General features: G+C 37.1%; 1 protein-coding gene across 2 annotated transcripts in view; it reads left to right on the plus strand.

Moving 5' to 3' along the window:
* Positions 1-25,667, plus strand: part of COQ8A (coenzyme Q8A) — a 64,423-nt gene that overhangs the window by 30,326 nt on the left and 8,430 nt on the right. For both annotated transcript variants that reach the window (XM_026695649.2, XM_087934470.1), the window contains exons 2-9: positions 2,617-2,811; positions 3,670-4,080; positions 6,116-6,182; positions 11,767-11,841; positions 17,620-17,742; positions 22,459-22,544; positions 22,902-23,042; positions 24,745-24,826. In XM_026695649.2, coding sequence (XP_026551434.1) covers positions 2,635-2,811; positions 3,670-4,080; positions 6,116-6,182; positions 11,767-11,841; positions 17,620-17,742; positions 22,459-22,544; positions 22,902-23,042; positions 24,745-24,826 — 1,162 coding nt within the window. In that variant the 5' untranslated portion in view covers positions 2,617-2,634. The remainder of the gene's footprint in view (positions 1-2,616; positions 2,812-3,669; positions 4,081-6,115; positions 6,183-11,766; positions 11,842-17,619; positions 17,743-22,458; positions 22,545-22,901; positions 23,043-24,744; positions 24,827-25,667) is intronic.

Below are 25,667 nucleotides of genomic sequence, written 5' to 3' on the forward strand. Positions count from 1 at the left end.
AGGAGATTCCTTGTCCCAAGTTATTTTTGGACATAGTTCAGAGATAATGGGCACAGCCTGGATCCTTCCCCACTCCAGGGGGCAATGATAATTTTTTTTTCAATATGGTTCCTCTCCGAGTCACTTCAACTTTCCCCTCTGGATGAACCTTTGGCGTTTTTGGTCTCTCCCTCTGCAATATCAGGTGACATAGCAGAGGCTCTTAAGACAGAGGACAAAAAGGCAGAACAAAATTTCCGCAGAACACACCAGGCCAACGCCTGGGCAGTTAAAACAGCTGCGGTCACCTCCTTTTTCACTTGGACATCCCTTCTCTGGCTTCACTAATTATAGGCTAGGATTCCCCCTAAGGAAATCAGAATGCATCAGGACATCAAAAAACTGGTGGCGGCCGCTGAATTTGTGGCTGACTCCTCCCTACATGCAGCCCGATTCTCCTCCAAGGCCCTGGCCTCCAACATCACTGCTTGTCGTTTGCTGTGTGGCTATGACAGTGGCAAGCAGATGCTAGAACCAAATGGAAAGTGGCCTCTTCCCCCTACACGGGTTCTTCCCTATTTGGAGAGGCCTTAAATCCCTTCATAGTTGAGAATAAAGATGAGAAAGGTGTCGTCCTCTCTTACTAGGGGGGCTGATAGGAGGGCTTCTCCCTTCACTCATAGACAGCCATTTCGTTCCTCAGACTCAGGCCAGGAATTCTCGCAATTCTAAAGGTCCTACCAGCCCAGATCAGATCGACCCACAGATAGGTCAGGATTTTGAGATAGAAACAAACAACAGTTTCAATCTAAATGGACCTTTCTTGGCACAGGTGGTCATCCCTACCATCTGTTCAAATGACTGCCAGACCCTTCCTCCCATCGGTGGCCATCTGGCCCTATTTGCAGACCGATGGGAGACCCTCACATCTGATTTCTGGGTCCTGAAAACAGTGTGATTCAGTCTCACCCTGGATTTTCTGTCCACTCCTCCGGGGACCTTTACCTGTTGCCCAACCTCCAAGAACCACGTAAGGAGAAAGCTCATGGACACGGTCCAGCATTTGCTGGACATCCAGGCCATCGAGCCGGTACCAGAGGACCAGAAGGGGACATGGGTTTTTTTCCATTCTATTTGTAGTTCCCAAGTCCTCGTGGGGGTGGAGAGCGATCCTGGATCTCAAAAAGCTCAATGCTCATTTAGAATACAAGAGATTCAAGATGTAATCTCTGCAGTTCATCTTGGAGAGCCGGGGGGGGGGGCGATCTAACGTCCATCAATCTGATGGAGGCCTACTTCCACATCCCCATCTACCCCTCCCATCGGAGGTTTCTCAGGTTCTATTATGTGGGAGGCCATTATCAATCCAAGGCCCTGCCATTCGAACTGTCATTGGCCCCTAGGACCTTCACAAAAGTGCTGGCAAGTTGCATGTACTAATATTACTAATACTAATATCTTTCCTTTTGAGGAAAGATCTCCTGTTCAGTGCATGGCATATGGGTTTTGCTGCTTCAAAAACAGAAATCATTCAGAAGAAGGAATTTATTATATGTTTTTTCGACGGTTGGCCAGGATGTTGAGTGAAGTAACTGTGGTATTTAAACAAAATATTAAGATAGAAATAGCAAATAAGTATTGTTATTAAATTTCTACACTACCCATTTCACATATATGACTCTGGGCAGTTTACAATTAGGGGTTTTATTGTAGTGTTTTTATATGTTAATTGTGCACTGAGTCAAAAGGAAAGGTTTCTCAAAATTAATTTGATTCTCAAGTATAGTTAGATGACTTTGATAGGGATGAAATTTATATTAACACTTTTATGGCATGTCGCCGAAGTCAAGAAAAAAGTGTGCTGAAGGTATGGCAGTGAGCAAAGCAGAAAAAAGTACTAAGGGGACTATGTCATAGCAGGAAGTAAGATTGGAGTCTTGTCCTTTTGGGGTTTATTTTTTGCAGTTTGAGAATGGCATTTTTAAATTAATAAATATTTTACAGTGTGTATTTTCCTTTCCCACAAAAATCACGCCTTTCTATAATGATAATTTCTGCTATATTTCAGCAATAACACCTTGAGGAGCTCTAAAAATTTTTTAAAAAGCAGGTCAGGAGCTGAAAATGTGATGTGGGTTTCCCATTGCTTAGAATTACAGGCAACAGACAAGGTTCAGAAGAATATTGCCACTAGTTTCATAGCCAAAAAACGTATAGCATCTCTTTCAGGCCAGATATTTATGTACAGATCTTATATAGACAAATAAGGTTAGTTATACATCTGTATGTAGCATAGACGGGAATCCATGTACATCAATGATGAGTTTTTTGTTTACCTGAGAAGGGAACTTTTCATTTAGCTCTGTAAAAGTAAGTAAGATAGGAAACAAAACTAGGTGAATTAAATCTACTTTATTGTAAAGCCACGTAACAGAATCTGACAAGTCTGAAAGTACAAAATTTCTCACCCCCACTTTTAACTGCTTGATCCATTAGTATGGGTCCTCTCTTGTCTGATTGTTTCCTTGTTCCAAGGTCATTCCCATGTTCCATTGTAATCACCCTGTTATGAGCAAATGCCTTTGTGTATTCATGGACTCTCACGGTTTTACCTGACTGTTATCTTATGTCTTCCAGTGTTGGAGGTGATTAGTCATGGCAAGTGATGCCATCATGATGATGCGAGGGCTGACAAAGCTCAGTAAGGCAGTCCTAGAGACACAGGCAGGACAGCTAAGACAAGTAATCCTTGGTGGGGACGCATTAACCATAGCCCGAAGCTTTCAGGCGGTTGCTGAGGAACAGTTCAGTGCTGCTATGGGGAAAATGCAGGTAAAACTATTGCTATGTATTTGTTTGATTTTGCTTGTCTCTTTTCCCTTTAATTGATAAATACTTGCTATTGTCTCTCCCCCCCCCCCATGCCTTGCATTTAAAAAGCCTAAGAATTTTTTATTCAGTACCGCCTGAGTTTTTTAATATATACTGAAATTTTTTTTAAAATGTATTTGAAAATAATATAGCTACATTGCACTAATCTGGGAATTATTATAATCTTGCATTGACAAACTTTCCACGAAGAGATAATAATATTCAGTGAAATATTTCACTTGATGAAATATTTTACTCTAAAATGTAAGGATATAGGCTTGGTGTTATGATTGCGGTTTGTGGGAGACGATGAAATTTTGCCCATTACTGAATGGCTGGAGTGGTTATGTAACCAGTGATAAAGCAAAAGTCAAATGGGGCAGAAAACCTTAAGGGCATCAAAGGAAGTGACTTTGGGCACACTTACAAGAAAGTTCTAGCATGCTGTTGGCAGAGTTCACTTGGGCTGAGACAGGCAGTAAGGCAGTCAGTCTGAAGGCAGCATAAATTTGCAGAGACAGAAGTAGTTATCTGAAGACTACAACTTTGCCTCTTTGAAAAAGCACTGATAACTCAGTATATTTGTTTTCATATTATTTTTGTGTTTTCAGTTAGTGTGAGGACTTTTGATATTGTTGTTCAGTTACGAAGTTGTGTCCAACTCATTGTGATCCCATGGATCATAGCATACTAGGCCGCCATGTGCTCCACTGTCTCCCAGATTTGCCCACATTCATATTCATTGTATCACGTTCATTGCTTTCTTTTGATAGTTCACCATGTTTTACTGGAGAATTCATTTCAGTGCTTTGTTTGCAGGAACTGGGCAAACAACAGGAAAACTTGAAAGATATCGGTGAAGACTTTGGTAAAGAATATAGCTTTTCAGAATCAGAGCTGGGAGGCATTACAAAGGACTTTTCTTCTCCTCAAGACCAGCCTTACAAGCACAGTGGTACAGAGGGCCCATCTTATTCTTATAATGTCAAAGGACCTGTTCAAAGTGGTGGGAGTGAAGATGCTACTGCAAGTCAGAATCCCATTTCTGCCAAAATAAATACAAAGATGTTTGAAGGCTTTAGGGACCCTGGGAATCCTTTTGCTCTTGTCTTTGGACAAATCCGGCCTTTTCACCAAGACCATTCCCCTGTTGGTGGATTAACAGCTGAAGACATTGACAAAGCCAGGCAAGCTAAAGCAGATCCACAGCAAAAGCCTCACAAACAGATGGTAAGTATGTTATTTCGTGGAAGTGGAAAAACTTCTGTTATGGCAACTAGTATGTGTGACTAGTCCCACTGTTTCACTCCTAGCCACTTAGTGTCTGGGTTGTGTTGGGATATATGGTAGTTCTTATTGTTTTTAATTAACCAAACTTTTGGCCTGTCTTATAGACCAGTACATACAGTGTGAAATATACTGAGAAAAGCTAACGCCTTTATTATATTCATGTATAATTAGGCAATTTTTATTTTTATTTAAGGTAATTGTCCTACAAGTTCCTAGCTGGCTTGTATCTTGGAACTCTAGCGTATCTTGCCCTTTTTTAGGGAAATAACATAATGTGTGAATCTGCCTGTTGCTTATTTATATGAATTTGTTTTCTTTCTGATTGAATGTTCCTGGAATGGACTGGTAGAGAGATTTTATGTTCAGATAAATGTGCACAGATTTTGTTCTCTTCCTAGCTTTTTAAACTTATGAATCATGCACATTTCTAAGCTACTTATTAACATTGTTTCTTTTTAATTAAAAGGCCCTCTACCCAGCTGATTAATGTATCTTGAATTGGGATTTTTTAAAAATATTTTTTTCATGAGTGTTTTTGTGGAATGCTATCTTTGAAGTCTTGGCAATCAAACCTCGGAGTAGGGAGAGCTTAAAATAATCTAGTATTTTATTTAGTGTTGCTTTTCTAAACTGGATGTATGTGGTGTCCTCTCAAAATTAGTTCAGCTTTCCTAACAACCAGATTTCTGTTTAGAAAGGTCATGATATTCCCTAGAAATAGGCTTCTTCTTTTTAACATTTAACAGGTGTTCATCTTTCCTTTGCTGGACATTTGATATTTTGCTAAATTGTTGGAATGGCTAAGGAGCTAATATGTATTAAGGTTTTTTTTTTCTGTCCATGAAATTAAAAGTCAAACAGGTGCAGCAAAGTTTGCTTATCATTCTTTTTGCTTTGGATTTTTTTTTAGAAAAGAAAATTCTGTTTATTCTATACCTCCAAATATATTGTGATTCAGTTCCTATAATTCTATTGGCCATGCTGGGTTGGAATTATGGGAATTGAACAGAGGTGGTATTCAGCAGGTTCTGATTGGCAGTGGAAATTTTGAGTAGTTCGGAGAACCGGCATATACCACCTCTGACTGGAGATTTTACAGTATCCTTCCCCTGCCAATGCTCACCAAGCCACGCCCACAGAACTGGTAGTAAAAGTTTTTGAATCCCATCACTGGAATTGAAGTCCAATAGTCCAAAGGAGCACATTATGTTAAGGAATGCAACTTAAAAAGATACAATTGAATAGAACATATTATAGCACTGCAAAGACTGAAAGATTACGATGATTTAGGAAATGATCCTAAGTATACATTGCTTTAAAACAAAAATGCTATTCTACTGAATTTGTGTATTGGAAAAGAAGTTAACAAAAAGTATGAAGAACAGTTTTAGAGGAAAGCCTCTTTTAAGTAGTAATTCTCCTGTTTCCTCACAGCTTCTGGTCGTAATTAATGCCCATCTGATGTTTCTTGAAATGAAGACTTGGGGAACATGCAATTTTTGATCCCATGGAAAGCAAAAAAAAAACAAAAACAAGGGACCTACAGTACAGCAGGCGAAATTACAGCCAAGAAAGGCCAAGTTCTGCCTAAAATTGGATACACATTAAAATGGGATTTGAAGTTGACATCAGTGCTTATTCTGATTAAGTGAAGACAAATAATTATAATTCCTTGTTCATTTTGTTTCATTTTTTGAAGAACAAAATACTCATCAAACCAAGTACTCTAGGATAGGAGAAACAAAGTACTTGTATAAATGGCTGCATTTCTAATAGTCTCATGAATTGGTGAACAGATGTAAAATTTGGGTAGATGAGAAGAGCTCTGTGTTTCTTTAAATAATTTTGAAATATGTTATTTGTGTGGCAGAAATTCCTAGCATTTGGTGGGAAAACTATTTTAGACCATCGGCTTGGGAAAGATTTTTTTATTGTTTATTAGCAGATCAAGCATCTGTTTATGCTTTTTTTGCAGCTCAGTGAACGTGCCCGTGAGCGAAAAGTGCCTGTTACTCGAATTGGAAGACTTGCTAACTTTGGAGGTGAGTCTCTTAATGTAGGGGGGGGAAAAGGGATCTGAAGATGGGAAATTCTGAAAAGACCTGCATGTTACAGTTAGAGAAAAAGTTGTTTATCTGTTTGTAAAGACAGATGGCCCTGTGCTCTGGCTCTCACAGTCTTTGATAAAACACAGGAGAGATGAGGGAATGAAGGGTAGAGAGAGCTGTTCCTCAAAGCCAGAAAAAAATGGAAAGTAACTATCAATAATAAAAATATAAATGTTCATTTTTAAATATAATGATACAACACGTGCTGTATTAAAACTAATATATTGGGGTTCCAAACCTTTCATTCAATAATGAAACTTCATGAAAAATATTTTTTAAATTTTAAATTTTAATTTAATTTTATTTATTTTACAGTATTTTATTTATTTTACAGTATTTTATTTATTTTTGCACAGCTGCCCAACTCATATAAAAGCGATGCTATATATTTAATTAAGTGTTGTACATCTCTCTCTCTCTCTCTCTCTCACACACACAGCCCCAATTAAAACAAGTATTAAAAAATAGAAAACAGAAGAGGATATAATATAATATAAACCACAATAAAGGAGCCATTTCAAGGTCTTCCCAATTTCCTGGGATTACAAGCTCTGACAAAATGGCCTGGTTTTGAGGGGCTTACAAAATACTGAGACGAATAGAGCTAATCTCACTCCTGGGTGGAGAAGTTTCCACAAGATGGGCACTGTGGCAGAGAAGACCAACCTTTTGAGTTCCATCAGATGTAATTCCCTGGCGGATAGGACCCAAGATTTCTTTTAGGAATCAATTGAATTTCAGGACAATTTTCTCTGAAGGCTATGTAAAATAATTTAACAACTAAATAGTGCTAGCTGCTTATTACATTTTAGAAATGTTTAAAACAATTTCACAAATATTAAGGGAACGTTTTTTATGAACACAATTGAATAGATAGATCACTTCCAGCCACCTTTTTTCTACAATCCCCAGTCTTTTGATGATTTTAGTTGTAATAATGTATTGGTAATACTTCAACTAATGCTTTCTGTATCAACTCATGTTTAGAGAGGAGACAAGGTTCTGAGATTTTTCGTCTATTAATTGAAAGTTGTCTAATACTATGGAAATTGGTAGGCTGGAGAAGCATGGGGTAGGAGGAGAGGGAATGTCACCTTTCACCAGACCTTTTTGGCAGCCAATGTGAAGTGAGCACACATTAGTTAAAAGAGAAGCCTCTCTGTTTTATGACCTTTCCTATTTATAGCCAGAGTTGGCATCTATCCTTTATTTTCATTTCTCCAGATAATATTTACTTCTATATATTTTTGAACATTTCTGTTTGTATAACAGAGTGATAAGGAACTTGGCTTTTACTAGGCAAGTTACCACAGGCCTCTGTATGTACTATATACTATCCCATGAAATAGAAAAGAGTAAGTAGTTGAAATGACTGCATGAGTGCCATTTTTGTCTCTTAACCACTTGTGCCTGTTGTATATACTTCCCGTTTGTTGAATATAATCAGTCCTGTAAAAAATTGTAGATGTTTAATGTAGCATCAGAAATTATTTCTTTCTGTGGCCATTGGAGTCTTTTAGCACTTTAAAAAAGCTATTGTATTTGACACAGTTTTTGTGTGACATACATGTATGTGCAAGAAGATGGCCTATTCGGAACTGGGCCCTGTGAGTGGCAGGCTGACATGCATGCACACAAGCAGAGCTTGAGTGGTGGGCCGTGTGTACCACTGGCACAAGTCAAGCTGCATACGAGTGGTTGTGCCCGTGCCCGTCCCCCCACCCCTCCCCCCCCAGCCCCGGGCTGGGTTGCAAAGGTTGGAATGTTAACAAATTTCCTCAGAAAACTGGCCATATTAACATAATCCTTTTGTGCTTTGACGTACTGTTGCTTCTGAAATTGATGAAACACTCTTTATATGGAAGCATTTTACTAATTCTAATAGTCGTGTTCCTGCTATATGAGATGATAGTGGGAAGATTTTATGGCTTCTGCAATTTTGTATTGGAAGCTGGTTTTGTGAGATAGAATAGGAAATGGGTCTGCCATGGTTTTGTTCATTTGAACAAATACATTTATAGCTTTGCATTTGAAGCTATAAGCCAATGTGTTTCTCAAGTTCTATAGCCACACTTCTGCAGTGTTCTATTGCTGTTATAGTTCAAATGGAGAAACTCAAGTTGTTGTGTTAAAATCTACTTTCTCTATTTATAACAGTTGATTGAAAGAGGGGTTGGACCTATTGCTTTTAAGTGGGCCAAGAATGTGCTAGAATGGAAAGATCAGAAGGTGATGCTGAACAGGCCAGGCAAAGTTATTGGCTTGAACAGTACATGCTTGACTGAGAGTGGAAATGTGGGACAAAGTGGCCCTATATGTTAGATCAGGGATCCTCAACCCTCAGTCTGTTTCAGGCATGCCAAAAACCAGTCCGGCAAACAAGCAAAGCTCAAATCCACAGGGCTGCTGGGTTAGATCCCTCATGGCAACGAAACTTAATTAAACTTGGAGCATAAATTTGCTCATGTCTTAACAAATTTTCTTTATGATGTGAAGGTATACTTCCAAGATTTCCTTTTAAGAGTATCAGTGGATGTTTTAAAATGCTTTCTTCCTTAGAATTTAAGTAGACTCATTTAGATGTTATAACAAACAGTATGATTTTATGGTATGAGGGAGAGTCTTAAGGAATTTTAAGTTTACACAGATTCCTTTTTCCTGACTTTAGACAAAACATATGCTGCTGTTTTGGCTGAATCAATACAAATTGGAGAGAGGAAATAGCACACAAATAGTTTGGAATTATTATTTGACCAGATTTTTAGGACAGAATAAAACTTTAGTTTACCTGATTCAGAAATATAGAAGATTGTGATATATTTGTAATACGGTGCAGGTGAGAGAACTAGTTTAGCCCTGAAGTTACTTGGTCTGGAACTAAATATCTGCAAGCAAAACATCCAAGCTCATAGAGAACTAAGGACTTCATAATTCCTTTTCACCCATTTTCAAAAGGTGGACTTTCCTTATTCTTTGTGGTTACATTCTTTGCAATGTTCCTTTTCTCTGTGTACACGTTGTATGGATATATTGCACAAGGAAAGAGAAGAAGAGAATGGTCACCAGCAAGGTGGATGGACTCTGTTTCAGTGGGATTGAGTGCACCATTGGAAGACCTGAAAGAATAACTTAGGGACAGATCATCATGGAGAAAACCTATTTATGTGGTCACTAGGAGTTGAAAACAACTTGATAGCACACAATCAATTAATATCACACATTATACGATGTGTGATATTTTATTTTGTATTTTGAAGCAATCATTCTTTTATGTGCATTCTCATCCCTAGCATCTTTTCTTTTTCATTTTGCTAAACATCTTTATTTTCTACCATTTTAATTCCTCATGCCTCTCTGAATTCTTACTTAATGCAAGCAGTTTGCATATTCCCTTGCACCCATTTTTCATTCATTCTATTTGGTGGTAATCTTATAAAACTTTTTCATAGAAAAGTTATGTGTTCTATTTCTATACTCATTCTGTTTTTACTTTGGTTTTAAAAAACCCCATCAGTTTTTTCTCTCAAGACTCACTTTTTAAAGGTGGTCTGTGTTACATTGAGAATCCTTCATCATCCTTCATCTTTTATTTTTTACTGATTCTCTCAGTCTTTCATCAAAACATCCAAATCAGTCAGATTGATTCCTTTCTTTGTACACATTAATAGACTTAACATAATTTTAAATCATATAGTCAAAACAATTAGATCTTTCTCTAAGCATACCCTTTTTCTTTCATTCTTTGGTCTCCAAATAATTTGAGAGTTGCAGATATATGGCCAAGTGGCCATGTCTGGCCTTAAGAAATCTGAGGGATTTAAGATGAGGTCATTTGTGCCTTTTTTTTTTTTTTAGCAAGAGTAGTACCTGTAGCCTTTCCTACTGAAGGATTACCCCAGATAATGAGTAAGAAGTACCCCAGGAGACCTGTGCAATCTTGTGGCCATGTGTGCTCCAGGAATGACTCTTGGACCTTTTGGCAAATGCCATGTTTTTAATTTTCTGGTAACTGAATTCTAGTTGGTCTTCCTTGGAGTACTGGGCTAATGCTCTCAATCCTCTTTTAAGGGCAACAAGTGTTGTTAATTTTAATGTTTTAACTTTTAATACCTAATGGTTTAAATCTCTTAATTGTTTTGTACAGCTGTTTGTGACATTGTAAGCCTCCCAGAGTTTCTTGTTAGTGAGATGGGCGGCATACATATTTAATAGAAATAATAAATAAATACAGGTAGCCCTTGACTTGCAACTCTTGGTTTAACATTAACATTAATGCTTTGAATTAATGGCTTCCAAACAAGTCCATTACAATTTAAATTAGAAGTTATGGTCTGCCCCTGTGGTCACATGACCATAATTTGGGGCTTGGCTTGCATTTACAACCAGCCCCGTGATTGCAATTTGTGACATTTTTTAGAACCTAGAAGGTTCAGAGTATACTGTACTGGGAGTACGGTAAACATCCTGCAGGTATTGTATATAGTTACCTCCCTGAAAAGTACTCTACTGAAATTATTCTTTGCGTGTGTATGTGGTGTCTGTGCATGTTTGTTTTTGAGTCAATTTTTTTGTCTCCTGATAACAGCCTGGACAAATCCTTGCAGTTTTCTTGGCAAGGTTTTTAAGATGTGGTTTACCATTGCCTCCTTTCTGAGAAGGAGTGATTAACCCAAGGTCACCCAGTTACTTTTGACCTGAAGGCAGGATTAGAATTCATGGTCTCCCAGTTTATAGTTTGATGCCTTAACACAGGGGTTCCCAACCTGGGATGCATGCACCCCCTGGGGGTGCGAGACGATATTCCAGGGGGTGCGAGAAAAGTCCAGGTAAATAATAGGATATTGGCTATATGTTGGCATTTTTATTTATTATTTATTCCAGGGGGTGCGAGGTTCGAGTGAAATTTCTTTAGGGGTGCGGGGTGAAAAAAAGGTTGGGAACCACTGCCTTAACAACTATACCAAACCGGCTCCCATGAAAAGGAAATGGCTAGGATTTATCTTGAACCTGAGAAAATGAAGAACGAAGAAGAAGCAGTTCACTTAGTGTCCTACGCAGAGGTTTTCATTATGAAACTCCAAGGAAAAACAACATCCTGATAAAGGCATTGTCTGGCAACTGAGCATACTCAGCTGGAATCTTCAATATATATCTGCACAAATGCAGTTGAAATATATAATGTAAATTTAAATAAAATGTGTGCTACCCAGAGTCTTTGTAGAATTGGATGGCCTTATAAATACTAATAAATATTTCCTACAGTAAATGCTTAGAACCTAGTCTAATCTTGACTATAATTTTGTGTAAATGTTGCTTAATAAACCTGACTTGATTATATATGTCCAGTAATAATAGTGAACACTGAAAAATGAGGAAAAATAATGTTTCAGATTTCAATTAAATGTCCTAGAAAGAGTTTCAGAATTGATACTTATTGATACACATGAAGATGTAACTATGCCAGTAGCATTTTAACTTACTTCCTCTTCCTCCTTTTTGATTTCTTTGTTCATTTTAGGTTTAGCTGTTGGTCTTGGCATTGGAGCATTGGCAGAGGTTGCAAAGAAGAGTCTTAGACCTGAAGAGCGCAATGGTGAGTTTTTCTTTGTTTGCTATTAATAAGAGCTCCCAGTTTCTGAACGCTCCTTGTTTTTAATCAAGGCATGTTATGCAAGCACAGAGAATAACAACTCTTTGAAATAGTTGTATTAATGGATAATTGTGTCAGCATACTTTCTGCTTTTAGTTTCTCTTTTTCCCAGAAATTGTCTGCATTTCTTACTTCTTTTGATTTAATATTTTAAGAATAATGGTGGTGATGATGCTGTTCATTAAAGGAAGACAAAGACTGCCTCTTGTCCCTTAAAAAGGATTGGGGAAAAAACTAACCTATGAACTGAGAATGAGGAAAATAAATCATCTGTGTCTTGGATTTGGTCAATGCAGATGTCTAACCTGTTTGTTTAACAAAATATTCATGCTGGATTGTCTTGTTATACTGTGATCTTTGAACAATATTTTGAAAACTGACTTATTTTTTTCCTCTTAGATTTGTGTTTATGTCGATGCCCTATGTTTTGTGTGTACATAGATTTAAAATATAGCTGTTCTTTTTAAAATCTCTACTGTTTGTCTATGAACAGTCAGGTGCTGAAATAAAGGTTACATTAAAAGGAATCTAAGATAAAGGTACAGGATTATTACAAAAATATGTGGCAAGAGGACATTATTTTACTAATATTGCTGTCTTACAACTGAACTTGCCCAATTAGAGTTCATTAAGGTAAGGGGATGTGAAGCAGGTTGGACTTTATTCTGTCCAAGGCACAGATATGCTTGACAGATATAGATAAGATGCTTGACAGATATAGATAAGATGCCTTTACTTGTGCAAGAAAAAGAGTATCATGCAGACATTTTGTTGCCACATTTTGGGCTGCTTAGACATATTTTGGCACTCTCAATTACTTCAACAAAGAATACTTTAACATTGTTAGTGGCCGAGTGTCATTATGCAAAACATTGACAAGAAGTTCAGTGTCGTTGTCCTAACCTACTAAATAATGGGCAGCTGTCATTTTTGCAACAGCTTCTTGAAGAATGTATATAGGGAGTAATATAAATAACATAAGTAACTTGTAATTATACCTCAGCTTGAAATCTAACTGTAAATTCCAACCAGAATATTTTTTCTGCTGTTATCTGGCCATTTAGCTTTGAAGGAAAACAATACATTTCCATAATACTACTGTCTTATGTGACGTTGACAAGACCTTGATGTTTAATATGTACAGACTAACCTTTTTTACAGGTAGTCCTTGGCTTACGACCACAATTAAGCTCAAAATGTTAAGTGAACTATTTGTTAAGCGATTTTTGTCCCATTTTATGACCTTTCTTGCCTCAGTTGTTAAGTGAATCACTGCAGTTGATAAGTGAGTAAACCAATTGCTAAGTGAATCTGGCTTCCCCATTGACTTCGCTTGTCAGAAGGTCGTAAAAGGTGATCACGTAACCTTGAGACACAGCAATGGTCTGAATCAGTTGCCAAGCACCTGAATTTTGATCACATGATCATGGGGATACGAGAATGGTCAAAACTGAAAAACGGTCCTAAGTCACTTTTTTCAGTGCTGTTGTAACTTTGATCACTAAACGAACTGTTGTAAATCAAGGACTACCTGTATAGTCATTTTGCTAGGTATGGTAACAAGATACTAGGTATGTTTAATTTAAGGAAGAGAAGGATTAGGCGTGACATAGCTGTCTTTTAATACTTGAAAGACTGTGACAGGAAAGAGGGGGTCGATTTATTCTCCAGAGAACCTGGAGGCAGGTTAAGAAGCAATGGAGGGAAGCTTGTCCGAGGAAGATACAATCTGGAACTAATGAGAAATTTCCTGACAATAAGAACAATTAGTGGATCAGTCAGTGGATCAGGAAAAGCTATATATAAATAGCTTTCAAATGTTGTATTTCTTTGTATGCTCTCAATATAGTATATAATTATCAAACAAAAGCACACTGAATTAATAGCAATAAAATGGTATTTAAAATTTGACAATACATGTCAACTTTGTCCAAAATGCTGAGTTTGTAACTTGTACAATAGGACTTCTGGGGCAATAGTTATAAGCTAAGGGCAGAGTAAAGAGTATTTATTACTATCATGGTATCTGTCATGGTATCTGAAAGAGTCTTGAGAAGCAGGCATGCATATTATCTGTGCACTTCTATGGACATTCACTCTATACAAATAAAATAGTAACTTCAGAAAACGGTGCAAAATTACCTGTGGTCAGCTGAAAATGGTTGAAAAAAAACACGACAAATTCATAAGTACAGAATATGCTGTACTGTAAACTGCATGGATAGAAAGATGAGACATTCAGTGTGAGTGCATTGACACCATTGGCAGAATCCTTGAAAGCATTTCTTTGCTGCAGCCTGGTTTCAGCAGACCTTTCCCAGGAAGTTGGTTGTGCAATCCGTTCTATTTACATTTCCCTGTTTTCAAACAGTACTTTGTTTAACTGGGCACTCCCTGACCTGAATGCAGGCAGAACAAAACTAATTATAAGAAATTAAACTTGTGGCTGCTAACCAGTTTAAAGCTGGAGAAATGGGGGCAGATTGATCTTATTTTGTGAGTTTAAATAAAAAGAGAAATTAATTGTTTAGGGCTTTTGTTTTCTACTAATTTGAAGAGCCTTAATACAGAAGAGCCTTAGACATTTTTGTGTGGCTTTCAAGTTCAAATACTACTTTGTCTAGCAATTTTTTTGCTACTGTTATGCATAGCTTATAGGTTTCCATATCATAACACAACATAATACCTATGAAACAAATGTGAATATCGAGAGGGTCCATTTTGAGGCCTGTGCCTACTTGGCTCTGTGCTATTGAAATAATACATTTTTTCCATTTAGCTCTTTTTTGTCTTCCCAGCTGGATTTTCCACCTGTCTCTTCTGTCAGTCATTCCAGAGAGCTTGCAATTAGAGCTTTGTGTGTGTCCCCCCCGCCCAGCCCCTCCGGGGGTTGATGTCACCTTGTCAACAAGAGCAGCAGGTTTATTTTGTGCTTGTAGTTGGGTCAAGGCATAGAAGCTTCAGGCCTGTGGCTAAAATAATGGACATGTTCTTCCCCACCTCCCATTTGAATTCCTTAATAACCTTTTTCTTAGTATATAGTTAAAGAGCCACAAAGCAGTCTTCAAATGAGAAAATCCACTTGTAGTGTAACTTTTACTGAAATTAGGTGCTGAAAAAAAGAGAGCAGAATTTGCTTCACAGAAGGCCGTATTTTTGCCATCAGTTATGGCAACCTTCCTTAACCTGGTGGTTTTTTTAGGAATGTTAGTTTTCAAATAGTATCTCGTGGGCACCGAATTGGAAAGTCAAGTGATAACATTCTGAATTCTCATGTTTATACCATAGAAGTATACTTGTTAAGAATTTTGCCAGACAGAACAGGCACAGAACAAAAATGACACCAAACAAATATCCAAATAATGCAACATTAAATCAACAACTGCCTATTCCAGTGAACTTATTTTAGAAAAGACCAAATTAATTGGAAGAACACATACATGTGTGTAATCTTGATGAAAATAATATTTCACATATTTGGATTCAGTATCTTTGTTTAAAATGTCATTGTAACTAATAAATGGTGGCCAATTTTGATTGAATTTATCTTTTCAGTGAAGAGTTGTTTTGTTTTGTATATTTTTATCGAAATGCATGTTCCCCCCCCCACATTTTTAATCATCACTGAACCAGTGAAGCACGCTTTTTAGTTTTGCAACATTTTGCAATAACAGTTTTAATGCTCAACCAAATTTCTTTTGCTGCACAATATATAGACATTCAGAAATACAGATGTAAACAGTCTGTGGGTGGTTTCTCTATTTTCTCCAGAAATATTTGATGAAAAACACAAATTTATTTTCACTACAGCTAATGCCAAGTTGTGGTTTGCCATAGAGTAGAAAGCTGCCGACCATAGGTTTGTGGAAGTATACGTATATATTTAAGTATTGGACCCTTCAGCTCAATGGCTGTTACAGCCAAATTATTTTAAATAAACTATGTGTTGGCAAGGAAGTGCTTATTTCAATTGCAGATGAGACTTACTGTACTACCAAACAATGTTTAAAAAAGCTTTTTGATTAACTTTGCCTTTCAGAAACCTTGTAGTGGTTTTGGTGGGAGATATACAAGCCACATTCGGTAAAAGGACAGTTTATCCAGGGATACAAAATGAAATTCAATCTTGATACGCCCTCTTGTGTTGAGGGATGAATGAACTTGAAGGTCAACTTTATTAAAAGTTCAGGGGCATGATTTAAGTTTCAGTATTGCAAAAACAAAAACATAGTTATTGAACCAGAGAATGTAGACATTTGTGAAGTTTTTATGATTTGATGAAAAACATAGTATAATGGATAATATGTCTTCTAATCACAGTCTCCAAGGAACTGGCAGACTTTCTCAACTGGTTGACTTTTCAATTTGTCCTGGAGTTGCAGTGGAAGGCTGTGTAGCTTTGCATGTTTTTCTTGACCATATTTCAACTTAATAAGCTAAAATATTTTCAAATGTTTTGGCTGCATATAGAGCCATAGCATAGAAATAAATCAGTTTGTGCTTTATTTTTCATTAACTTTAATTTTCTGTTTATAACATTTAATTATATAATTTTATAATTATATTATATAATTATAATTATTATAATTATGTAATTGTACAATTTGTAGACATTGCTAAAAATAATCTCAGTAGGATTTTCATATTGACGTATGCTTTAATAGCTAGCATTAAATTCTGGCATTCCCATTCTTTCCTGGTGAATAAATACAAACTTGGTCATCTGAATTGGAATCAAAATATTTCTCTTAAGTTTTTGTAAGGTTTAATGTGTATATGTAAAAAATAAAGTTTGCTGTCCCCTAGCACAGTGACCCCCAACAATTCCGGTTTTGAGGACCAGCGGGAGAAGGGAAAAGGAATGGTTCTAGAATTGTTTGTAGTTAAGAATTGTTTTAAACAGGATTTAAGGTATATATCTTGCTATATAGTGTACATTTTGGCTTTTGGCAATTGCGTAGAACTGAATGCTTGAGTTTTCTCATTTCTCACATTACGGATACTATTTGTTTGGTATTTTAGAAAAGGACTCTTGACTTCTTTAATCATTAACTTTCTCTTTAATATGTTACTTGCTGGAGATCCATTTGTGACCAGAAGAGATAAATTCAAGATGATGGGGATAGGGAGGAGGAGAATTGTATTTAGCTTGAGCTGTTACTTTCCCATGCTGTAAACAGCTTTATCTTTAACTCCTAAGGATATGTGACCATATTATTATTATTTTTTAAATAGTTCTGAGATTGAGTTATTTGTACGATGTGTTAATGGTGCTAGTACAAAGGAAATCTGTATACAAGTAGTCCTTGACAGTTCATTTAGTGACCCTTCAAAGTTACAATGGCACTGAAAAATGTAACTTACGACCATTTTTTCACACTTATGACCTTGCAGCATCCCGAGGGTCACATGGTTTTCATTTAGATGCTTGACAACTGAGTCACATTCATGAGGGTTGCAGTGTCCTGGGCTCATGTGATCCTTTTTTGTGACCTCCTGACAAGCAAAGTCAATGGGGAAACCAGATTCACTTAACAACCGTGTTACTAATTTAAGAATTGCAGTGATTCACTCAACAAATGTGAGAAAAGTCGTAAAATGGAGCAGAACCCACTTCAGAAATTTCTGACTTAGCAACATAAATGTGGTCATAAGTTGAGTACATGTATTAGCACCCATTCCTTTAATTTTCTAAATATCTTTTACTCTGCTGGTCCTCAGGAAAGAAGGCTGTTTTGGATTCCAGCCCATTTCTCTCTGAAGCAAATGCTGAAAGAATTGTGAGTACCCTGTGCAAGGTTCGAGGTGCTGCACTGAAGTTGGGACAAATGCTGAGCATTCAAGGTAAATATAATAGCTCACCCAGGTTTTTGGCTCATCTCCTTTTTAACACTCTTAAGTTTACTGGGGTGAAGTACATATTGGGAAAAGCAAGGATACTGGATAATAATTTATTAAATGTATTTGCCACCTGACTCCATCATTCCAGAGGGCACATAACATGTAGTTTGAGAAGATGGTACACAACGACAACACCATTCTCAGTAAATCTCAAAGGCTCCCCCCATCTCTGAAAGGAAGAAGTCTTGTTGAAGTTTCATTCTTGCTAGAATCAAGTAGAGGTTGATTTTGCTAAGATTGTACATCTCTACCTGGATCCTTGTTAAATTTGATAAGTAGTTATTAACTCCATTTTTCAAAAAGTATGCTGAATCAATCTAGCCTGTCCTGTGCTGCGTGGACTAGATTTCCAGTTGCTGGAAGGACTTGTAAGAATATCAAGGTGAATGTGGTTGCAAATTCAAATGTGATTAAAATTCTTTTATCAGACTTATCCCACAGTGCAGGAAGTTTGGAAGTGGAATTTGTAGACAGTGTATGGATATTGAGTGTAGGATTGCATCCCATGTCTGTTTATAATAGCTGGGTACATACACCAAACTGAAACATGGTTTGTTTGTCTAAGGATTCTGAATAGGCTATAGTTGGTAAGGTTTACATATAGTGTTAAGTTATAAATCATGTTTGGGAACTATAATTACGGAATTTATATCACACACTAAGCCATAACATATTTTTGGCTTTGCACGGTGTATGAATGCAATCAATATATCAACATTGAAGTAGAATTTTTGTAATTTTGATGTCATACTAGCCCTTTTACCTTCTCCTGTTTAACCTAGATGTTGCTAAACATCTAGCCTGAATGTAGGCTTCTAAGAAACAAGAACATTGGTCATTCGTCTTCTGATTAAAGTAACATAACTGAAATTTCATATTTAAAAGAAAGTTGCATTTTTTAAAAATATATACGAGAAATGAAAAAGCCTCAAAATAATTTATATTTCAGAAGAAAAAGAAAACATTTCATTTTTCAAAGCAATAAAGTAGAGAATTGAGTGGCCTAATGGCCAAGACAGCTGTTATACTTTCAGGATCAGACAAAGGCAACTCTTCTTAGAAACAGTGATAAGAAAGGGCTACTGCTCTGAAACCTGGTTTGAGGTACTTCCAAATCTAGATAGTTGATTTGTGATAGCAAGGATTTGGCGTGGGTCGCCAAACTGGTAGTAAGTTTTGGCTGGCCACGCCCCTGACCCAGTCACCGCTGGCTCGTTTGCCCCACCCACCTTGATGCTCACTCACCCCGCCTGCCTGATGCTGGTCCCTTAAGGTATTTCTTTTTTTCCCCTTCCCCAAAATCAGCTGTTCATACGATCAGCTATGCCGGGATTCCCCTTGCTGAAGTCCAGGAAGGCAAAAAATGGAGGGAATTTTTTTTGCCTTCCTGAGCCCCAAAGGAGCCTTCTGGGAGCAAAAACGCCCCTCCCCGAGGCTCTTCGGAGGCCAGGAAGGTCCCAAAACAGAGTGTGGAGGGGTGCTGCGTGCCCCTCCCATGCTATGTTTCTTTTTTCTTCCTGAGCCCCAGACGAGCCTTTGGGGAGCAAAAAAGCCACCCCTAGAGGCTCCTCTGAGGCCAAGAAGGCCCCCAAATGGGTGGGGGTTTCTGCCCCCCAAAACCCACATCCTCCCAGTCACATGGCCACGCCCACCTAGCCACGCCCAGAGAATCTGTAGTAAAAAATTTTTTGAATCCCACCACTGATCTTAGCCCTGTAATTCTCCACTATAGTTGCTTATATGAGATGTCTGTTGCCAAGATCCTGCAAATAAAGAATTTATTTGACACAGCTTGGTAGGTGAATAGGTAGATATATCCACATAAGCTTTTACTAGAATTACTGGCGTTTGCCCCACAGATACTGTTAGCCATGAAAGTTTATGCTAGGAATCCACAATTTTATACAGTCCTCGGGCCTATATCACCTTTTTTTTTAAAGTAGAGGATTGTCCCAGGTTGCTCATGGGATTATTTGTTAACCTTTAAGACATCATAACAAGTTGATATAATAGACTAACATGACTCCCTTTCTGGAAATTGGGCTAGAAAATGTTTCACTTATGTGAGAAATATACCTAAATTATGCCATTTCAATACAGCAATTTATCAGGTTCATTTGGTCAAATATGGAACTGAGTGTGTTGTAAAAGAGAATGGAATTTAGGTATACATTGTGCTGTGCGCACCCAGAGCATGCAGAAGTGTTAATATTAATGTTACCCGAATTGTGAAGCCAGGAGAAACAACTGAAAGCCCAGCCCAGCCTTTCCTGTTTAAAATTAAACAAATTTTCTATGATTAACAAAGCTTTGCAAATGTTGCTGGAGGGTTTCTAAGGGGTAAACAAAACTTAATGAAGGCAATATTAACAGAATCTGTCGATGTACAATTTGTATTCTTTCTCTGAATACTGCCACTCTTTTGCCAAGATTTGTATTTTTCTTGCTCTGAAAAGAATCAGGCAATTGGGCTGCCCACATCAGACTTTTAGCTCTGTCTACTGTCAGTAATAATATTTGTTAATTTTTAAGTCAGTGCTGGTATAAATATTGTTTTAATATTTTAACTTCTTGCCTTTATTGGTTTTAGGCTGTCTAGAATCACCTCAGGGTGAGATGGACAGCATATAAATTTAATTAATCAGTCAATCAATAAATGGGTTGCTGCAGCCTGCTTGTAGTTGTTTCATGCCTTAAAACTAACTGCTAACTCAATTTTATGATTAATATAATTAAATAACTCACTGGGGAAAAGGAGTCAGTTGAGTTTTATGAATTATCCATGCTTATAAAGGGATGGATATCAAGAAGAGAGTTCATTTTTCCTGTTTACTTCAGCTAGGTGTAGCATTGCTTTGAAGTAGTTGCAAAAAAGTCTCTTTAGGACATGTCTGATACACAGGAAAACTGTGAAATGGATTGAATAGTGTGTTACATAATGCAGGACAAATTTACCCAATGTAGTGTCCTCCAGATACGTTTAACAAGAATTGCCATCAACCCCCAGCCAGAATAACTCAATATTTAATTCACCATATCTGGAAGCCACCAAGTTGGGGAGGGCTGTGGTAGGGAATGCATAATGCTTTATGGTAGCTCTGCTTCATTTTCTTAATCTATTCTCCTTCATTGCTCACTCTGTTTGCGTGACCTTACTTTCAACTGATTTCCTGATTTACCAACCCTAGCAGGTGAGTTCCCAACTACATTTGCTCTCTCTTCTGTCTCCTGTCTTTTAAAATGGTTTCCTCACAATCTTCCATTACCTCTTATAAATTATAAATGTGCAACATAGGTACCTTTGTCATTGCCAAATGCTGTAGGTACCTCTGTTAGATGGGTACCTCTGCTAGATGGAAAGTATAGATTATTATTATATTATGCCACTTGGGAATGATTTCTTGGCAGACCTGTAGTATACTGCAAGCAAGGCAGATATGTCCAGAAAGAGACATATCTGGTTACATTGGTTACATTTACATTCTGCTTTTTGGATGGAGTGAAAGACAGAATTGAGACAGTTGATATATTGAGAATTAAGAAGCAGCTGTTATCATGAGAATAATCTGTTTAATCAAGCTGATTTAATACGATTCAGTGGGGACAGCTCTGGAATAAATGATTTCAGCAGTGAGAATTTCAAACTTATTTTTTAAAAGCATATGACACAGTAATATTGTGGGACAGTCTACATTCTCTATGCTTCTAAAAATAGCATACATGGCATCTAGCACCCCAAATTATGCTTTAACACACGGCTCTTTGGCCTGCATGTCCACTTTCTGATTTGTGGCCTTCCTGCATGGAAGTGCCAAAATGTTTGAATTTTAGTTGTGCACATTGAGTCCATGTTTGGAATGTGGGTAGTTAAGGGAATGGGTGACTGCCCACTCCTATTTTCATCCTTAATCCCTCCCATGATTTAAAAAATTGACCACACCCCTTCTGAGGGATGTCATAACATCATCAGATTGCATTGCCTTCTGTGTTCCCCCAGAAGGTCATGAGTCTGAATTGCAGTCTCTGTTCCAAGAAACTTTATCCAATTCTTCTTTAGCAAAATGTTTGTGAACCTTTTGAGCGGTAAGTATGAATGTAAAGATTTTGTGTAATAGTTAAGATGCTGACCTAGAAAACAAGAAACTGTAAGGTCTCCTTTAAGTATGAAAGCCAACTGGGTGAATTTGGACCTGTTACTCAGCCCAGCCCAGCCCACCTCATAGGCACACACAGAAAGACACACAGATGGCTCGATGAAAATGCAATAAAATAACACCTAGTGATAGCTCAGAAGTAAGGATCCTGTCACTGACCAGCAGAATAAATATAAATTGTGCAAAATATATACTTTTGTATACATTGTATTAGTCATCCTTCTTAATAACAAAATGGCTTCCTAACTTTGCTAAGTATTTTGATTTAACACACCGAATGTGCATGATTCTCTGTGGTGTTACTTGTGCTGAGGATAAGAAAACCATAATGTACATTATACATTATGTTCCTATCACACAGTGAACAAATTAAAATGCTTGGCTGTGACTTGAGGGCAATAATAGAGATTGGGAATAAAGCCTTTTATAATTGTGGGCTGCACCATGTTTTTGTCACTGTATGACTGACTCTTGTTTCGGTTTTTGTTTCCATTTTTCTCGATAGATGACGCTTTTATCAACCCACAACTGCAAAAGATTTTTGAACGCGTTCGGCAGAGTGCAGACTTCATGCCTTTAAAGCAAATGATAGTAAGTCACTGGTTTAGGAACATGAGAGGTGAGAACTTGGGAACAGAAATAGAAATCAGACTTTACAATTTATACAATGTTGCCTTATTCCGACTCTGGTATTCTTAGGCAAACAGGTGAAACACAGGCCTTATTCTTGCCATATTGAAGCCATAAAAGCTCAGTCTGCTATGTTTTGTTTAAGATTAGCTCTCTACTTTGTAAGGAACCGTTGTGGGGCATATTGTGCAAGTAAATTGCCATTGGTTTTGAAACACATTGTTGATGTTTGTTTAAAACACTCCATATCTTTTAATATATAAGAAAGCCTAATTTATATTTAGATAATGTAATTTTTTGTTTTTATTTTGCTGCTAGAAAACGTTGAACAATGATCTTGGCCCTAACTGGCGTGATAAATTGGAGTCTTTCGAAGACAGACCTTTTGCTGCAGCTTCCATTGGACAAGTTCACTTAGCTCGTTTGAAGAACGGCAAAGAAGTTGCCATGAAAATCCAGGTAGGGCTGTTAGCTTCGGTGTCATCACTGAAGTTTATCCCAATTGTGTTTTCTGATAATGTATTTTTGGCAGTAATACTGCTACTGGCGATTTGGCAGTAATACTGCTACTGGGATAATGTTTCTAGCTTTTTGATGGGCCCACTGGGTGGAGATTCTAGTGTTCCTGAGCATTGCCACTATTTAGCCTTCTGATATTTAGGAAAAGCACCATACAGATTTCATATTAGAAATCAGAATTCAAAAAGATAGGCATCTGTATAGCTCCAATAAAATAAATTAAGCCAAAAATCCCAAAGGAATGAAATGGGAAGTTGAATAAACTTTTCAGATGAAGTTAATAGGAAAATATTTTTGTCTTATTTGAAAGAAAAATAACACAAACATGCATTGGTAATGATCAGAATCTGAGTACTACTTGATGATTATTTCATTTAAAGCATTCTGAAAACTAAGAAAAAAATTAACCACTTTGTTAAAAAATTGTCCCATATTTAATCTTAACTTTAGAACAAGCAATTGGGTTGAACATTCTTTGTATATAAGGCAATAATTACTTGTTGCCAGTTGAGCATAGTAACTGCATTTGCCTTTTCCTTTTATGGTGAAATCAGAGTGGGTAAGGGGAAGATAAGCTTCTTTATTGGGCAGCTTAGACTGTGTCAAGTTCATGCCTTTACAGCTTGAGATCAATTGAGATATGACCTTAGATGTGTTCTTTGGCTATGACAACGCAAGTGATTGGTTCATGTGTATCAAGTTTCCATGCCTGTTGATCAAACTGAGTATCTGAATTTGCATCTTGTATCTAATTCTGAGAATAACTAATGCAAAGCATTCTGTGTATGAAAATCCTGGCATTGTAGTTGGCATAATTCTTGATTCTCTCGGACTTCATTTCTGTCAGTGGTTACAGTGCTACTTGTTTTTCAACAGTAATTTTTTAAATTCTAGCAATCAAAGTTAAAATATGAGGAATTGAACTGTTCTTTAAACCGTGTATGTCAGTCAACCAGCTGGAGCAAAAATATTGAAATGTGAAGGTGGCTTTTTACTCTTTAAAAAGAGAAGGAAGCATAGTAATGTATCTATCTGTGTTTTCTACCTCGGGTTTTGTGATTAGTTATACTTCTAAACACAGCATTTCTACTTACACAACAGCATAATGGAAAAGAGTCCTTATAAAGGATTTTGTGCTGACCCGTTGCTAATGGATAACTAAATATGAAAGGCCATTCCCCCCACCCCACCCGCAGAAGACATAATTTATAAGCAAAAATCTTACTATCTTTCCTATACCTCTTCAGAAAATAGTGGGAAAGACTTGCATTTGTAAGTCTGCTAGCAGTCAGTATAGATATTATAAAGCTAGAGTGGCCAAAGATCAGAGTATTAGTAAGGGCCTCTTAAGATCCTCTGTTCTCTTTTCTATGCTGAGCCCAAACCATTATTATATTCTTTGGACTTAAAAGGGAAGAATGATATTTAAGTTATGTAGATGCATTTAACTGGGCAAGAAAGCAAGAATGACTTTAGAAATATTTCGAAAAACATCTCTCTTTATTATTGACATATTATCTGGGACTGCTGCGTTTTGGCTTTGCACTATCAGGAACACTACAGATTCCTCATCACTAATTTAAAGGATATTAAGATTCAGAATCAATTCTCTGCTCATCATTGTCCTTTTTCTGTCTTGCAGTATCCAGGAGTGGCCCATAGCATTAACAGTGATGTCAGCAATCTGATGACTGTCTTGAGTATGAGCAATGTTCTTCCAGAAGGTAAAATTGTTCAAGAGGGAGGGAGTGTTAGGTTTCAGAGGTTTGGTTGAAAGAGTTGATGGGAAGCTTCATCTGTTTTCCTCTTCTAAGCGATACTCCTAAAACAGATTGGGCAATTGGGCAAGCCTCTAGGTTTTTGACAAGTGCTTCCCACTGTTAACTACCGAATAACAGAGTTAAGGAGATTTGGATGGCCCCCATACTGTTAGCCTTTTGTAAAACACTTAAAACCTGGTTGTTCCTGTAGGCATTGGGATAGGGATACTAATGAACTCTGCTAGTTGGTTGTAGTAAATTGAGAAAAATTTTCCTTGATGCTGAACTTTGGTTATGTGAATTATTATTTTATTGTTTTTTAACCTTTTTTGTATTGCCCAGAATAATCACTGTGAAAAAGATAGCCATATAAAATGTTCAAAAGACAATTTTAGCATAAAAATTCAGATGCATGTTTATGGCTTTAGCCTCTGTGTGCTTATGTTTTACGTATCTGAAAAATGGCCGCATCTGTGAATGAACACAGCATTCATGCTTAGTTTTAAGAATACAGAGATACAAGACAAGAGAAAGATTAGCTGGTTGTGTAATATAGTATTTTTTGTCTTATTGGCAGTTTGTAGCCTTTTTCTACTTGGCCACAAACAGCCAATAGAAAGAAGAATACAATTTTGTATTTTTAATTTTGATAATGAAGGATGGGGTAAAATGACTTCCAACTTTTTTAATGTGGTGTTTTCTCTAGTTACGGACATGGTGACCAATGACTTCTCATATTTGCCCTATGTATGCCATGTCAAGGATGGCTTTAATCTCACAGATATAAGCCAAGATGTCAGTTTAA

Source organism: Pseudonaja textilis, chromosome 1, assembly GCF_049901715.1.
Source record: "Pseudonaja textilis isolate UNSWEBS1 chromosome 1, rPseTex1.2, whole genome shotgun sequence".
NCBI classification, from domain to species: Eukaryota; Metazoa; Chordata; class Lepidosauria; order Squamata; family Elapidae; genus Pseudonaja; species Pseudonaja textilis.